The 19126-nt window shown below is 38.2% G+C and overlaps 1 protein-coding gene across 5 annotated transcripts in view; it reads right to left on the reverse strand.

Annotated features, from left to right (window-relative positions):
- The window catches only part of CDK14 (cyclin dependent kinase 14), a 555862-nt gene that overhangs the window by 360112 nt on the left and 176624 nt on the right, over positions 1 to 19126 (reverse strand). For 4 of the 5 annotated variants that reach the window (XM_031454861.2, XM_031454862.2, XM_010978019.3 and 1 more), the window contains one exon: positions 3682 to 3927. In XM_031454861.2, coding sequence (XP_031310721.1) covers positions 3682 to 3912 — 231 coding nt within the window. In that variant the 5' untranslated portion in view covers positions 3913 to 3927. Of the gene's footprint in view, positions 1 to 3681; positions 3928 to 18548; positions 18838 to 19126 lie in introns of those variants that run through there. The other variant, XM_010978022.3, reaches the window with a different exon arrangement.

Consider the following 19126-nt stretch of genomic DNA (forward strand, 5'->3'; position numbering starts at 1 on the left):
GACTGCTCAATCACCTTTGGAGGAATGCAGGAAAGCCTCTAGACAGCAACTTGGAGATCAACCAGTCCAGACTGGATGAGGACAACAGAGGACCCCAAGGATGATCTCAGGGGGAAGAAAAACTGACAGATTGCCTGATTCTCATTTGTTTCAGAGGAGTTTTAAAGTTTTATCAAATAGTTTGGGACTTCAATTTACGATTAAAATTCTATTAATTAACCACATTAATTAGGAATAAGTGAAAAGAGGAGGCAATTACAACTAGGAAAATCAAAAAGTTGTGCAAGGAAAGAAATGTACTCATAGTACACTATATGGCCTCACTAAGAACAGTATTTACATCACCATAAGATTGTAAATACTGGATATTAATTAAAGCCAAAAAGTAGGGGAAACATACTTGGGGATAGGAATATAGCAGAGAAAAATCCTGTCTTGATGTGGTCTTTTGTACCCTGTAAATCACTAGTTATATCTAGATACTTGTTCAGATTCAGGTAAATTCTGTCCATAGTTACTGTATATTTCTATCAGGACATCATAACGTCTTGCTGTCCCTCTTCTGGTGATGTTAGCAGGTATTGATAATCATTTCCTAGATGTATTAATTCCTCAGGGGTTGCCCAATGGTAATTCCTAAATCTATTATTCTTTCTTGATTTATTAGTGGGATTACTACGAACAGAGAAACTTCCCTTCATCAATGACTAGTTTACTGTGAGCTAAGTTTCCTATAGGAATCATTGAAAAGAAATGCTTAGTCATTTGCTTTACTTAGTAGTTTTCAACACTATTATTTGTTTTTATAATGGTGTCTATTGGGTTGTGTATATTAATGTTATAACCTGCAATTTGGCTAGCTTCTCTCATTGTTTATAGTATTTCTACTCATTCTTCTAAGTTTTCTGATGTATCATCATAAATCTGCAATGAAGATAATTTTACCTCCTTCTAGCTTGCTTTCATTATCTGTAGAGATGTTATTCTCCTTTCTCTCTCTCTTTCATACTTTTATAGAAGATTCAGCCATAATTTTTCTACTGCTTATTTTTAAGTAAAATGAAGTTTTCAGTAGCTTGAGGGGCAATGGCCAAGACAGAGTTTCTAGCTTAATGAAATAAAGCTCTTGCTCTGTTTTCATGAAGTGAAAAAAAAAAAAAAGACAATCTCACACACATCGAGATTTTGCCATCTGCTTCGCTTCAACACTTCTTTCTGGACTTTCTCTTTCCTTTTTCCCCTATTGAACGCACCCTGTACAGAAGTCTACTCCAGCACTTTCTACTTAGTGCAGGGCTCTGTCTTGAAAAGGAACTTAATTTGATATTCTAGGGAAGTCACAGGAGACCAGCAGACACCCCATGGTCTCCATGCACTATCTGCTCACAGGAGCCATCAAAGTCCCCTCCCAGCTGCTGCTGCTCTCCTGAGGACGGCCCGATGAGCCACCAGTATGTGTCAGATGGCAGTTTTGGGGTTTCCTGGCTCTGAGAGGAGTCACTAGGTCCCTGGCCTTCCTTGACCTTCCTCCCTCACACCTTCTGATATCACATGTCTCTTAAAACTATTCATGATTTGTTCCCCTCACTCCTACTTTGAGGTTCATGGAGATAGCCTGTCACCTATATTTGTTGCTGATGTTAGCCACTGGTTTTGGTGTTACTGTGCTAGTTGCTCGGTCTAACTATAGGATGGGTTTCAAAACTATGCTACTGCCATCCTCCCAGAGTCCTCTCCTACTCGATATTTTAAGCTATGTTCAAGCATTACTTTAATAAAAATAAAACTTAACTTTAAAGAGGGAGAAATACAGAATGCATCAGACAGACAAGTCTAACTTTCCTTGATAAGAATTTGAAACAGTTCATTATTAAAAATTAAAAATAAATATCAAAATCCCACATAGTTATAATTTATACTATGATGTACATACACACTGACTTTTAAAGCTGTAAGACCCCCAGTGGCAGCAAGCACACCCACAACCTATTTCCGTTTCTAAATACTATTTGCCAAAATAAAAAGAAACGGAGCTTTTTGGAGAAATGGCCAATTCTAGGCCTGTGGCTAGAAAAACACAATACAAGCCAAGAGCAACTTGTAGGACAAGAAAGTAAGGAAGTGTTATAAAAAAAAAACAAAAACCAAAACCAAAGGGATGAAGACATCTCAAAAGGACACAGGGGCCAACTAAAAAGGGTTCCCAATGGCCAAAGCAGGAACAACTTGAGCAAGAAAAGAAATAATATACCAATAGATAAAAACTAGGATTGCAGATAAAATACAGGACAATTAGTTAAATTTGATTTTCACATAAAAAGTGAATAATTTTTTAGGGTAAGTATGCCTTATTGCATTATCTGAAGTGCCAATTTCTGTATATCATTCAGGTTGACATACAATATTATTAAGATAACTATATAGTAAAATATAGATAATTATCTTTCCATAATAGAGGCTTAATCATTCTCAACAATTCCTTTCATTTCTTCTAAATGATATTAAATCTAAAAATGATCCCTGAAGTTAGTAACGTATCTGTGACCTAGATGGACACTACCCTGCAATCATAGACAAGATTACAAAGGCCAGTTTGGAGAAAGCCAGATAGTTGAGTCTCCTCACAAATGTTGTGTTAAAAATATTTTTAGCTTCATTAACACAAAATGTGATACAAGATTTGTGCAGTGTCATATACTTTAATTAAATTAACATGTCAATATTCTCTTCACAGTGGACATTTCTTGTTCTGGGTCCTCATGGAATTCAGTATCTAAAATGTGTGAGGTAGAGCGCATGCATAATGGCTCAGTGGCAGAGCGCATGTTTAGCATGCACAAGGTCCGGGATTCAATCCCCAGTACCGCCATTAAAATTTGTGAAATGGAGTATGTTTCTTAGTAAGAAGACAGAATCAAAATTCTAAGGCCATGTCTATCAAAAAGTTCTTAAGTGTAGGTTAAATCTGAAAATTCCTTAATTTCAAAAGATCATAAGGTTTGTTCGTTTGTTTTTTACAATGTTAAAAGCAGGCCAGTCTTGGCAAAATGAGTTTCAGTAAAATTTTTACACTCAAAAAGCAGCAATCACCTCAGAACTTTATTCCTCCTTAAGTCAAAAGGCAAGACTTGTCTTGATTCAGTTTGAGTGTAGAAAATTTCATTGTGATGAACGGGATTTATCTTTAAGAAGATCAATCTCAATATCAAGCTCTTAAATTTTAAAATATTGACAGTGGAAATAACCAGGAATAAGACAAGTGAACAAAATTTAACATGTATTCAGAAATGAAATTCTTTGTTAATCTGCCACATTTGAAACTATCCTTCCAGTACAAACACAGTAAAGTTCAAAATCCTCTCCAAGGGTTTGAAATATCAAAAGATCTTTAATTATAAATTCCTCTAACTGGAAACAACTAGAAAAAAATAATTTTTCCAAAAATAAGTTGAATCACTTCTCATTTACTTGCTGGGTACTTATGAATAAAGAGTCTGTATATAGTTGGCACTTGCGCACGTACACGCTCTTTCTCTCTTCCAAAAACATTAAGCCACCTGGGGAGAGAATGCATAATAATGCACTGACAGAGCTACCTGCCGCCTTCCTGCACAGCGTGCCACTACTACAAGAGGGCCGCTCCTTCTGTTCACCACTGATAAGTGAGAAGGCTGCGCTTACCGAGCTGGGGCTGGAGTGCCGCCGAACTTTAGGAGACTCTTTGACAGTGGAGGAGGTCTTGAAGTTAATGCAAGCATTGTTCTCAGAATGCACCCTCTTTACTTGGTTAGCTGGTTTCTCAAAGGGGTCAAAAGTGCTCTGTGTCCTCTGAACCCTGACTTTTTTATCCTCAGGAATTGTGTCCAGGGGTTTGATCACCGAGTCCATTCCCGGGCAATTCCGTGTAGACATCTTTGCGACACATATCTGGAGGTAAAAAAGAAATTAAACTCAGAACTCTCCACTGACACTTCAGTATCACTAAACATACTGATTTATTATCCTAGAAAGCATGCCAATGTTTGATATCAGGAAACACTCCGAAAGGCCACATTCTAAAAGCTACACCAGCTTAAATCATAATATGAAAAACTCCTCGTAGTCATTCTGCTTATACTCACTTAGGGCTGAGTATAAAAATGCTATTCCTAAAACAAGACGTTTAAGGCCTAGACCGCCAGTGCCCTTGGGGGTTCCTGCACTCTGTCACATATTTTACCATCTGACTGCAAGTGGGATTATTTCTGAATCAGTAAGAAACTGGATAACTTGCCTTAATAAAAAAAAAAATTAGTTGAGCTAAATCAGATCATTATTTTAATTAACTGATGGATCATCATGGAAGCAGTTAACAGGGCTAGATAAAAAAAAGATTATGTTCTTCAAAACTTTAATGCTTGAATACATGTTTAAAAACATAGCCCCTGCTTGATTTCATCTCCAAATTAGATTGGAGCATAGTAAAGGCTGATGGTTAGAGATACTGAAAGTTGAAAACAATGTTTTTCCTAATACCAAAACTAATGGATGAAAGGGAATAATACTGTAAAAGAAAAACTTTGAACAACACTCAGTATGTTTCAGTCAGGTAGCATCTCATTTAGAGGACTTGCCTGATGATTACAAAAATCAGTGCAAACTATACGCCTGTGGAAAACCAGCTTCTCTGAGGCCATTAAGACAGAAAAATGGCAGCCTAATCCTAATTTTTAAGAAGAAAATATGTCTCAGCAAAATTTTCTAGACTTAAAATATCTCCTACAAACATTCTTAAGCATTTCACATTTATCATTTTCACCACCTATCAGCGAATGACTAAATACAAATAGAAAAAACAATCGTGACAAGCTTCTGGGAAACAGTGTACTTGTACAAACATTTGCCTTTGGTTGTGATTTTACTTACTACATTCATAAACATATTTCTTGTTCATTAGTTCCTAAATCATATAATAATTTTAAAATAATATCCCATAGTGGTTTGCAGAGTATCATATTTTCCAGGCAGCCCATCAGAAGAACACATTTGAGACTCAGTATCTTGTTATCCAGTTACATGCAGGAAAGGATGCTGTCTACATCACCATCACTGCACCCTTTTTTTATAGTGCATCACTCAGTGCCTGGCTCACAGTAAAGCTTAATAAGGTTCTGTCGAATTAATCAATCAGATTTAAGAAGATTCATCCAAATCAGCAATCTTCACATTCTCTTGCTAAAAGGGCTGAAGCTCTGATTATTTATTATCCAAAATCTACTGCCAAAAAACCCCCAGCAGTCTTAACACAAAAATGTTCATAAAGTGTCATCAATAAAAGTAAGATTTTATTTTTACTACAAGCTCATTATGATAGGCAGAACTCTACAATGACACCCAAGGCCCCCTCACCTTGAATAATCCCTTCCCCTTTGAGTGTGAATAAGATATCACTCCCATGATTCTGTTATGACAGACTACTGTGGGTGGGCCTGACCTAATCAGGTGAGCCCTCGAAAAGCAGAGCATTTTTTCTGGTTGGCTGCCTAAGAGAAAGTTGGAGATTTGGCTTGCCAGGAAGAAAGAAAACATTTCATGTCATGAACTGCCTACTGGGGCCACATGGCACAGAACTGGGGGGCAGCCTCTAAGAGCTGATAGTGGTCACTAAGAATCAGCAGGAAAATGGGGACCACTGTCCTACTAGCACCAGAAAATGAGTTCTGCCAGTGAGCTTGTAAGAGCATTCTGAGTCCCAGGTGAGACCCACAACCACAGTCAATACCTTGATTTCAGTCCAATGAGCCCTAGGGCAGAGAAACCAGCTACACCACGCTTGGACTTTTATTTAAACTACAGAAAATGTGAGATAATAAACTAGTAAGTTTGTGGTAATGTGTTGTTACACAGCACTAGACAACTAATACTCTCTCTTTTCTAACATTGCCTGAAGCACTTTGATACTAGAGCAGACTGTTTTTAAGAACCTGTTGCAGATATGACTTTCTATATTTGATACAAAGTATCAGATACAGGAGAAGCAAGCAATGACTCTTAGAACTGTTGTCAATAAATGGCCATATATTGAGAGTTTTCTGCATGACAATGCATCAGCACCATAAAGCCTATGAACAAGTTCTGCCTCCATCTAAATTCAGCCACAGTTTATGCTGGGTCTCCACTTGGCCTGGGTTTATATAAATAATACCAGTATCAGACCCGCTTTGTGCATTCATCTTCATCCAGGAAAGTAATCTATACTTGAGTTTTCCACATGGGGCAAAGTGACTGTTCTGGAAAAGTTTCAAGTTTCCAATATTTGGGACAAACACCTTTAATATGATCTGCCCATCTCTGCTAACCACAATCACAACAGAAAGCAGAATCCTGGCCCCTCATAAGGATATGGGGAATCAGCCTTAGTGACTCTCCGCGCTTGTCAGGCCACTCACCCTGCAGACCCAGAAGAAAAGAGGGAGGGGTCTGGTCGAGGGAAGGATCCAGGCAAGGTGAAGTAAGAATGGCGCTCATTCTCCATAGCTGCAATCTCTGGCAGCTTGTAGAATAAAATCACTGAAGTACACAGGGTACATGAGGAGGAGACTAAGCAGACTGGAGTTCCAGCCATGAAAGAAGGTTCTAGAAGACAGATTATATACTGGTGCTACTCCCCAGTGCCCAAGTCTTCATTTGAATCCTTCGATTAACCTGTCAGCAATCTAAACAAATATCTCCCCTCCCCAAATAGAATCTGTCCTTCTCCTACAACAAAATGCTTATGGTCAGTGCAGCAGAAAGTCTTGCTGTAAGAAAACAAGAGGACAAAAGTATGATATGTCAAACTGAAAAAAAAAAAAATCAGTAGGAACCCATAGCCTCAAAAAAGCAGAGTTTTTTCACACATCCAATAGTAGCCTTTTGATCCACTACTAACTTTCATGTGCACCCTCAGTACCCAGATTTTGGTCTATGTTCCAATTCTCCACTATGAAAAAAAAAAAGGAATCCTTGTAAGTAACCTGATTCCAGTTCACAGGGCAGGAAGAACAAAACAGCTATGAAATATCTAGCTGTTACCAGAAAACTAGGATCCTTTCAAAAATGTCAGGGACAATGCTAGAAGGACAAAGAAATCTGCCTATAGAGATTCCTACCGGCCAAACTGTGACTGTGCATTTGAGCATCAAAAGGAAAATAAAACTATGGTTAAATGGAACAACTGAGTTATTAAAAGACCTTGACTTCATTATGATTCTGAGAGAGAAAAGTCAATATAAAGGACAAATGGCAGTTATAATATAAAAGAAGAATGAATATAATAGAGTTTATAGTTGGTTTTCATACAGGGAACTATAAGCCAAGCAGCGCTAGAAAAAGTAGAAAATGTACCAAGATAGGAATGATTGCTCAGGGCTTATGAATAGAGGATCCACACAGTGCAAGTGTAGAAAGAACAGCAACATGGGATGTTCCAGTAACAGACCAGGTCAACATAACACAATAATAAACTAAACGATATGGAATGTTGCCTGAGCAACATTTTACGAAGAATGCATTTGGCAGAGAGAAACCAGATTGTAAAGACAATTTATGTGAAGTCAACGTGGAAGGCATATTTGGGAAACCAGCTAAATTTTAATAACTAAGTGAAATTTAACCCTTAAACACAAAAACTCAACTTGACTGCTAACCAACTATTCAGATCCAAATCACTTTGGAAAAAAATCAACCAAGACCCCAACAAGTCTACAACTCAGATCCTGTAACCCCACTTATTCTGAAAAGATACTGTTTTACTTGTGGATTTGTAAAGATTACACAATTCCAAAAAAATTCAAATAATATTATTACTGAAATCCCTGGAAGGAATCTAAATTAGTAGATGTATAACACCACGAAGATATAAAGAGAAATACAGAAATAATATAAAATTAAACCCACAGTGTTTGTGTTTTAAAACAGGATGACTCTAAGTGTAGTAATATAATATGCAATATCATAGTTGTGCATGTTTTCTTTGTTTAAAGTATCTGAAATACGTTTTTAAAAATCAGCCACTAAATTAGCATTTGAAATTAAGGGTATTTAATTAAGTCAGTAATCAATGCTTAAGTAGATTGAGACAAATTGATTTTCAAAATTACATTTATTAGCTATGTATATTTTTAAGGATGTGGGCACTTAGCCAAGTGCACAGGCCACTAGCTGTAAATGTTCCAAGCACAGAGAACTCTTGGGCATTCTATACACCATCAGCTTGCCTTTACATATAGTTTGTTAGTGCCTTCAGCATAGGGCACTCGAAGCTGTAGACTTCCTCCCACACCAAGCCATGGACTAAGCCAATGACAGTAAATAGCTGTGCTAGCAGTACTACGTGAAAACAACAGACATTCCAATATTAATGGGAAACAGGATATGTTTTCTCTATGATGGTATTTTTCTCACACTTCCTTGATCCATTTAGAAACTAAAGTCACGAAATTTATATAAGCAGAGATGTCTGGTGGTACTTGAAAACAGATAAAAAGAAGAAATTATCACAAATACCAAAATAAACTTCTGCGTTTTTTTTTTCCAGTAAATTCAACAGAACCTAGAATATCAAACATGGTTAGCGATGCATCCACACATTTAGGTGTTCAACTGAATCAATTATTTTGGTTCACTCATCATTAACAGGGGTCTGTACTTTGGCTGGCAGACTCAAAACTCAGTAAAAATTGTTAGAAATTCAAACAGTGTTGGAGGCTCCAAAAGTCACAGTTTGACCTACAATTTTAGCTTGGAGCTATGTAAAATCCATACAACTGTCTCCCAAACTCACAGCAGTGGATTTGAAAGAGCACAGTTTAATTCAGTTAAGATTGGCATTCATTTCAAGCAAATTCATTGGGGCTAAAAATTGTCTCTTTGAATCAACCATTTTCTGGTGATAGGCATTTTATTGAGTTCAGAGTGTGACGTTCTCCACTTCCTCACTCCACACTCTTCGTGAAGGCAAACACCAGAAAAAGAATTGGTTTAAGTCATGATCTTTTGACATTCATGAAAGGTCCAATGCAAAACTGAAATCAGCAAAATTCTTGACACTGAAACAACCTCTTACATTTGTTTTTCTCCTCATCTGTTACCCCATGAGGGCCTGATGGCTTTCTCTTACTCAATATCGTCTCTCAAAATCTGCTTCCAATAAAAAAGCCATCATCAGTCATTTACAAGTTTTTGAACACTTAATTCAGAGTAATACCTCTCCCCGTAATATTTGAACTTTAAGCCTTACAGAACAAAAAGCTTCATCCCTTGTAAAAGAAATTTCAGCTATCAGGGGTAGGTGGACAAGGAATTTTGGCAGTAGGAGCAGTGAGTGGGGTGGGGGGTGACAAGGAAGAGGGTAGGAGGAATTTCTAATGCCACTAGAACCATAACCCATGACAGCTGCCTTCATCTCTAACCTAAACCTGCAAGATCTAAAAGTATGCGGTCCTCTCTTTGGGTGTAGGCTTCTCTTTTCTCACGTGTGTGTGTGTGTGTGTGTGTGTGTGTGTGTGTGTGTGTGTGTGTGTGTGTGTGTGTGTGTGTGTGTGTGTGTGTGTGTGTGTGTGTGTAGAGGTGGCAGTGTGAAGGGCTACATGAGCAAAGAAATACACTGCGTTATCTATACATATATAAAGGAACATTTGCATGAATGGTTTATCAGAACCAACATCCTGCCTAAAATCACCTTCAGAACGTTAGTTAATATACAGGCAAGCCTGTCACCCTCATTAAACCAAAACTAAATGACTTAGAACAAATTGTTTAAACTCTCCAGGTCTCAGTCTTCTCATCTGTAAAATGATACAGCCAGAGTAAACAGCTCTTCGGATCTTTCATAGCTCAACTGTTCTGTTATGAACCCCAGGCGGCAGCTTACAGCTGATAAATGATTTTAAGCAGTTAAGTAGACCAACTAGATAGATAAGACCAGACACATAAATTCACTTCTTTGTGCTTCCTTTTGCCTTCCATTTCCCTATTATTTTAGGGTTTGGAGAGGAGGCAGACAGGTCCACACCACGAACACCTCTCCTGGGAGCTCCAGCCTCTATGGGTCTTCTTAACTCTAAAATCCTGGCATTGTTTCTCAGTGATGACATCCTGCGCTTTTGGCTGAGGGGTTATCTGAGAGCAGAACGGGGCAGCAGTCAACACTGTAGGATGTTTTGGCAACCCTGGTTCTGTCTACTAAATGTTTACTGTGCCCTATGTCACAGTCACCACAGTTACCATCGCAACTAAAAATGCCCTCACCAGGAACGTCACTTTTGGACTGTACTTCATAATTTGTCACTTAAATATATGCTGTCTAGTTTACTTTCACATATACTGTGGAATTTGTTTTCATGTGCTTGGTTTATTCTGCTGGGGTGGAAGGGGGTCTTTGTCTTGTTCTGTTTCTCATGTGTTTGTACTTCCATGACCAGACTGTAAACACCTGAGCACAGAAGCCACATCTTCCATTTCTTTCATGTTCCCAAAGCCTCAGAGATGGCATGAAATGGGTGCTCCACTAATATTTACTCAAAGATGAATAGTTTTCCTTATTGTAAGCCTTCCTCTTTAACTATACCTAGACCATTACAAAAATGAGTCCTAAAAAACTACAGAACAATGAGGCACCTTCTGAGTGGAGATCTTTTCCAGTCAATGAAAAGGCTTCACCAGCTGTTCCCACACACCAGAGTTCAGTGTCTGTTATTGGGATTTAATTTGAAAATGCTTATTTTTCTACTGACTGGTTTCTTTGGGGTCTGACCTAATTTTATTCAATCCTGAGCCCATCAGCTAATGGATACAGTTGAATGGAGAACTCTTGAGGACACACATTCCTTACTGCCGCTTCAGTGATTGTAATTTTGTTACAACACTTGCTGGGCTCAGTACTTATCACCAAGAGACTTGATTGTCGTATTGTTGATTCTATTATGAAATATTTAGATGGTCTTCCCAGGAGCTTAAGCTTTAATCTGCATTACTAAAATCACTGCATTTAGTTGCTGTCCCTTCTGTTATAATTACACACTTGATTTAGGTATTAGATTACAGTTTGCTTAAAGGCGTACATAGATGCATATATTTACTGACCTTTAGGTTCTTTATTTTACACTATTTCCACTAAAAACTAACTATTCCAAAAAGGTCAAGGGGAAAAAGAAGTTGTTATGTGAAATTTTCTGACCTCCCTTGACATCTGTAATTATATGCTGGTTAAAATTCCATGATTTCATAATGATCAATTTAACACGAAGTTTAATGAACACTCATAGAAAGGGCAGAAATGCCCTCTGTTGTTAGTTGTGGCCTATATAGGTTTCTTGGAATGTGGTTATTTTGAGCGATCAGGATTTCATCTGGAATATTCTCTAACCCTTGCTGCTTGCAGACCAGCAGCACTGCATCCCCTCCACCGGAAATCACAGTCCCCACCCTCACCCCAGTCCTGAGTCAGAACCTGCATTTTAACAAGATCCCCAGGGATCTGTGTGCACATTAACGTCTGAGATTCAGTTCTCTAAACCATATAATGAATGATAGATTCTGTTGCTACGGTCAAATATGGGACTGAGATTGTGAGAGAGGTCCAGGGTTTGAGAGGGAAAATTTGTTTCAATCTCTGGGTACAATATGAGTGATAATCATTCAACATTCCCTGGGCAGCATTTTTGCTCAAAATTCCCACAAAATATCATGGTAATTTCAGATAATTCTTTACTATAATCTTGAACTCTGAAATACAATCTTCCAATAAAGTTAACTCAATATATTTAGGAATTTTTAAAAAGCAATGGGATTGGAGTGAGCGAGGAACAGAGGAAGGAGAATATACATGGGTTATAATAGCATATGTGCCATTACTTCCTGCATAGAAACATGGATTTATGTGTTTCTAACACAGAAGCATTGTTTTGCCATGAGCCACCACAGCTGTAAAAAAATTACCACAAAATTATTACAAGGAGAACTGAACCAAGAATTTTGCTCTACTCTTTATTTACCAGAGTTTATGTGATAGCTTTGGGGAAAAAAAATTCAGAGGAAGTGACTTCAGGATCCAGAAGCAGAATTTTAAAAGGAACTTACATTTGTGAAGAGTGCTGTGTATTGTAAAACAAGTCTTCCTTTAGAAGGAAGAAAAAAGCCTTTTGCCTGCGAGGCATCACTGAACATTTTGCACCCCAGTCTGGACAAAGGACACGAACCCCTACTCCCAAACAGAAGGACATGGCAATTCTGTGGAAGTCTGGCATCTTTCACTCACTGTTTCCACTGAAAATTTACTAGAGATCTCAAAAATGTCAAGGGGAAAAAGAAGACGACGTGTGAATTTTCTGACTCCCACTTGACATCCATACTTATATGCTGGTTAAAATTCCATCATGGAAAAAAGACAGTTAGGAGTCTAGCATTCATATCATATGGCCAAACAAATATATGGTGTTGGGAGGTGAAATATTAGAGTCGACATCTATATTGCGTTTCCCCTCCCATTTAGAGCCAGAGGGCTCAGAAATGGGGCAGATGAAATGAGAATCCCCATGCACAGCATGGGAGTGGCTTTGTGGAGATTCCACAAAGCAAAAGCCTGATCCAACCTACAAAATTCCCACAGCTGCACTGGGAACTGGAATACCCATTCTCGACAAAACAGAAGAATCGAGCTACAGAAAGTGGCTCACACTGCATGGCTAATTAGTTTCTTCATCAAGACACTATTCCCTTATAGCTCTTAATCTCGGAAGACAGTCTGTTTCTGCAAATAGGGACTTTCTCCCCTCTCTCACAGAATTGACAGGTTTAAAGGTAGCTTTTCTTTTTATTAGGTTTTGTCTTGGGTCCTAATTGAGAAAAGGAAACCAAAGAGTATTTTCAAAGGACCCCACACCATGCAGACGTGCAAAATAACATGGCAAAGGGGTGGCAACTAATATTAACTATGGCAATTTTAAAACGAATACCATCTCAGAAGCTCTAATAACCCATTAACAGATCAGGCTGAACTCAGATTCACAGATGTTTAAAATCAATAACATGGTCCAGGAGGCTTTCTACCAGGACACACATGCTTAGTGTTTGAGAGCTTTTCTTTTTTAACATCATGAGGACAGAGAAGCTCTCATTTGTCTCAAAGGCTGTGCAAACAAGAGTCTCAGGTGCCTTCTGAATTCTGTTTTCTCTTCCTAGTTTCACTGCACCACCTACAGCTTCTTTGTACTAAACCAGGCTGGTTCTCCCTTCATGTTATACCTTTCAAATATCTGTAGCTCACTAGTCTGTCCCTCATGTAAGATAACGTATCCAGAAGGTAAAATAACATTAAAAATGGAAACCTGAAAAGAAGACACTACCGGAGGTACTGAGTAAACCATTAGAACCTGAATTTCTTTCCCCTGGTAACCACATGAACCAGCACTTAAAAATAAAGATTATAAATATTTTTAAATTCTTTCCCTGAAGGAGAAATAAAATACTACCTTCTTATTCTGAAACAGATGGCTGTATAAATAAATACAACTTACAGCTCCTCACCTACAATAACCATATTTTTAATAACATTTAAATGCATTATGAATGCTTGGAAAGTAATTTCATGATCAATGTCAAGAGTGATGTTAGAAAGTTTAAAAGTTTAATGATTTTATCCTAATAAATCCAGATGCAAACCCCAACAAAGAATTTAGAAAAATATAGGGCATCACTTAATATAGGATTGACTTTTGAAGCTCTTAAAATTTTCAGAGAATCATATATGGGTCACCAACCACACAGAGTTTATGAAGAGAAACACAGGGAACAATGAACCCTTGGGGAGAAAATGGAAGCATCTTTCAATGTAGGTTTAACAACTGGCCCATCTATTGTAAAGAGCTAAAATTTCAGCAATAACAAATCTGACAGCAATCCGTTAATAATAAAGTCCTAACTGCTTTCATGAGGACTGGTCGTGTAAACCTTTCCTGTGGCTGAGAAAATTCAATAGTGAATCCAAACTGAGATATCCAAGGTGAACAGAGCAGAACAGTGGGATACACGTGTCCTGCTGTTCGTCTGCCACCTGAAAACAAACCCCAGTGCTTCCAGGAGCATTTCAGTATCATCTTTGTATTTTTAGTGAGATCTCATTTAGCTGTGGAATAAGCTGCTGGGCAAACTTGTCTCAGCTGGGCAGAAGAGGAAGTCTATAGAATATATCACCCTTCCAAAACCTGCCAGATGATAATCGGAACACTTGAGCATTCTTTCATAACCTCCTTTTATCCACTCAAACCCAATAACATTAAGAAACTGTCACATACACTCAATAATCAAGCAAACTGGAGAAGGATCTTGGGCAAGACACAACGCAAGTTGATAGAAAAGAGATTTGGGAATTAAGGGTTTCTAGATGATGACAACAATGATATGATGATGATTACTGAGCTCCTATTAAATGAGCTACTGTTTAAAATACTTTATAAGTAGTTTCTCACTTAATCTCTACAACAACCCCATGAGGTACTATTATTATCTCGACTGAATAAATGATTAAATTGAGGCACACAAGAACTAGATAACATGGCCAAGACCACACAGAGTATGCACAGGAAATGGGATTTATTCCAGGATTCCAATTACAAAGCCCAAGCTCTTGACCACCAGGTTGTCTTCCTTACGTGTCCCCTGGGACTTATATCCTGAGCAAAATAAGCAAAGGACAGACCTGATCTGCAACATTTCTCTCATTCTTTCCTCTCCTGATGCAAAAGAGAAGCACTTTTAAAACTGAACAAAGTAACTGCTCTGTGGTTTAACGTTTTCTGACCCATCCTCCTCGCCATTGCCACCACTTAAATTTAACGTACTTCTGACTAATCTGATTCTGAATCAGCCTCATATTAAAAGTCAAGCCTGAACATCAAAGTATTTAGGGCTCTGGGTGAGGGTGGGGGCAGAAAGCAGTAAGATTTATTAAGAAGAACAGGCTGATGGGGAGGATGGGAAGGTTCAGGCATCAGACGTCACCATGTTGAGTCTTCCTCTTCACATACATGTCTGTGTTTCCTGAACAGTACGTTAAAGCCATGGATATAAACTGCTGATTGAGCCCATCTAAGAATCATTGAATTGATCAATGGCGGATAAAGGAACAGCTCTGGGGCCTTAACTTGGCTTCCTAAAAAGGATCCTCTATCAGAAAATCGTCTAGATTTAAGAGCAAGATCAAGAAAAAATGTGAGAAAGAGAATGCTATATTGATGAAGCCAGGCTTACCTTATCCAACGGAAATCCACTTAATATGGCATCAAGCTTACACCCTCTCTCATTCCTCTCTGTCTAACCCAGATACTTGCAGTTTAGGGATTGAGTGTCCACTGAAAACGGCAGTAGGGAGCGAGAGATGGCTTGCAGTGGGCATAAGGGGACTGAGTAGAGTCTCACTCTCCCACTGGCCAAATGAAATGACAATAAGCCAATTAGATTACACGATTATTGAAGTACCTCCCAGTTCTAAGAGTCTGATTCTGCAAGAGGACTTCAACATGATCAGTCTTTGCTTATAAAGCTAGAGTAAGGGACTAGAAGCAGAGTGGGTAAAATTCGAACGATAATAATGAGAAAAGCCACAGTCCAGCCTTCCACTGAATATTTCAGACGATAACTGCTCTCTGTCAGCAAAGAACTGACATGAAAGTCTCACTAGCCCAATTACCATGCTCAATTACCAGGCCATGTAAAGAATCCAAATGTAATATATCCTTGGATCATTTCTTCAGTGCCATTCCTTACCCTTTCTCCCCAGGCACTTATTTTTAGTATCTCTAAATTACCTATTTATTAGATGCCCATATGGGAACTTGATTGAGTAAAATCATATAAGGGGGGAAATTGCTGTCTTTTCAGTATGAAAACCAAAGCATACGTTAAAAAGGAATGAAATTCTAATACATGGTATGACATACATGGATGAATCTTAAAAACATGCTAAGTGAAATTAATTGAACACAAAAGAACAAATATCGTATGATTCCACTTGATATGAGATACCTAGAATAAGCAGATTCATAGACACAGAAAGTGGGCTAGATGGGGTAGGGGTATAGCTCAGTGGTAGAGTGAATGCCGAGCATGCACAAAGTCCCAGGTTCAATTCCCAGTTACCTCCAATTAAAAAAAAATTAAAACAAAACAAAAAAAAGAAAGAAAGAAGATTCAGGGGCTGGGGGAAGAGAGAATAAGAAGTTATCATTTAATGGGTACAGAATTTCTACTAGGGATGATGAAAAGTTCTGAAAACGGACAGTGATGATGGTAGTAAACACTGAATGTACTTATGCCAATGAATTACACACTTAAAAATGACTAAAATGGAAAATTTTATGGTATGTATATTTTATATCATAATTTTTAAAATGAAAAAAAATCAAAGCATACAATACCTGGGGTTTGGGGGAGCTTCACAAATGTCCAAAATGGGGGGAAAAAACTGCTCCAAAATTTCTCCTTGAAATATTTTTTTTTAAAGTAGATGGTAAGTTTTATGTGGACAGGAACCAGATCTGTTTTACTTACTGGTACACAGCAGTCACACAGTTACACAGTGGACTCTCTATAAACGTCTGTTTAATAAATAAATGATTGAAGAGAGTAGGGAAAGGATTCTCCTAAGTAGGAATATATAAAAAAGCATCAAGTTTACTTATTCATGAGAAAGTATAATGGGGCATATTACCAAGGAAAATACCAATGCTACTATCTCTGAGCTCTTTCAGGGAAGGGAGTGTATCTGTTTCACCTGAACTTCCTTCACAGCACCTGTCTTACAACATCTTACACAGAGTTAATGGCTAATAAATGTTTGCAATGAATAAAAAATTGTATGATTGTAAAGTCAGTGTCACATTACTGCTCTCCTATTCCCCCTTTTAAAAATTACTTACTTTTTGCAAATGTACAATTCCTTCTGTCACAGGATGAAAAAATAAACCTCACAGCTGAAGGTAAAAATATAAATAGCTAGAACACATCATTCACAGAGAAAGAAACAGCAAACACAGGGCACATCATCTTCTGAATACAAAAAAAAAAGTTTTTTAAGACCAAATGAAGTATAGAAAAGAATAGCTTATAGTCCATCTTGATTTTTTTAGGAAATAACAAATGGTCAGAATAAAAGAAAATTTGAAGTTTTTCTGGAAGAAAATCCAAATATTCATTTCCCAAAATCAATGTCCAACCTTTACAATAAACAGTTCAGTGAATACAGAAGAATATTTAAATCTCCTCCTCCCCACCAAAAAAATTCTAGTGAACCCAAATATTATAAATATTTCTCTCAATTAGCCTATCAAGTAATCAGGTGTTCTTTCTTAAAAATACTTTATGTCACAAAATTATACATAACTGGTTTATGGCCAACATGCTACAGCAAGTTATGATCATTATCTCAACTAATATTCGCTACCTACATCATTTACATTTCACATGAAGAACTCAGTTAAAGTAGACACAAGTAGAATTTTGAATGCAAAAAAATCGAATGCTGACATCCTTAACCGTATCTACATAATAGATGGATCCTTATAAATTCACCGGGACTATGTAATGTAATAGTCTCAGTTTGAACAATATTAAAACATGCCTTCAACTTTAACCACCCCCACTCCCAATACCATGTGCCAATTAACAAAGGAAATAAGGAATGCAACCTCGGTAGGTATCAAGGTTTACATTTCTGTCTCTCAATTGTTATCTTCTCCACAAGCAGGTAAGCATCATTTTGGAGGAGACTGTCTGCTGCCCCGTCCTCCATGCATGCATGAGTTCTCCATCAGCATCCTATCAGCCCACTCTTACAGCCAGCACTTCAAGCAGAACTGCATGAAAGATTATCACTTCTGTACATGAAAGCATAACCACTACAGGTGTACTGATGCAAAATACCAACACACTGACCTCTGCCAGGCAGCACACACTTAAAGCAGGTGCGTTTCTGTGCTCCAGCAGGGAGGGGGTGGGAGGAGCAGGGAGGAAGCCCCAGATCCCTAATATATTAGAGATGTTTATTCCACTCAGATCCAATCCAGCTAATTCACAGACATCAGTTTACCCAAATGAAAAAAGTGGTCTCCCGTCCTTCACGGGCTTGACTCAGAGGGCATTCAGCCAAGCGTAGCCGAGCAAAACAATCTGTAACATCTCTTTAAGCTATAATAAATAAGATGAGTTTCAGAAGAAATAAGACTCAGCTATGGCAAAGAAGCACAGTCGCAAACCTTTTCCTCATCTTATCACTGCTACTGGTGTTTACAAACTACAAGCAGTAGCCTCGGGAACCTCAACAGACTCTCCCGTCGGTAACCTCCTGTCAGATCTTTCATTTAAACAGCCCCTTGATCAATCTGTGATGTTTTTGGCAGTTAAATAGAAGGGGGTGAGTAAAATGACATGCATAAAATGAACCCTTTTCAAGTTGTAAATGAGTCAGGATTCAGACTTGCTGACATGCTCCAAATTAAAACCCCTGCTCTAATTTTAAGCATGCTCCGTCTTACCGTTTTGCTGTTGTCTCTCTCAGGCTCGATTCACCTGGAACTCTTTAACATGTCTCTAGCAATGTGATTGCACCAGGCCAGGCTCAGACAGCAACTGAATTCACATCTTTCTGCACTAGCAAGCTGAAATGGTACGGCCGTACTACAACCAAGAAAGGGGGATGCAAAAGCGAAAAAAAAAAAAAAAACCCACCCAGAAATTACCTAGAGACGCTGATCTCAATAGCATAAGACCAAAAATGGTTCAGAAGAATACAAAGGACATGCTAACATTCAGTATCAATAGCTTTAACAGTTCAATTTTTTCCCCAAAAAAATCTAATTTTTTTTTCCTCCAAACACGATGGACTTGCCTGTGGAGTTCCCAGGAAGGCAGAGTAACCGGGCTCTGCAGCAGCATTGCAGCCAAAGGAACCGTGCATATGCTGTCCAGGCAATTCACAACACACTGTCTCTTCAGAAAGATATTGATTTGCAATGCAGAGCTGCTTCAAAAGAATACAGAACTGGAGCCAAACAGCTAATGGTGATTGCATAGGAGGAAAAACATTTAATCAAGGGGATGCACCTCATCATGC

The sequence above is a fragment of the Camelus dromedarius genome, chromosome 7 (assembly GCF_036321535.1).
Source record: "Camelus dromedarius isolate mCamDro1 chromosome 7, mCamDro1.pat, whole genome shotgun sequence".
NCBI lineage: Eukaryota > Metazoa > Chordata > Mammalia > Artiodactyla > Camelidae > Camelus > Camelus dromedarius.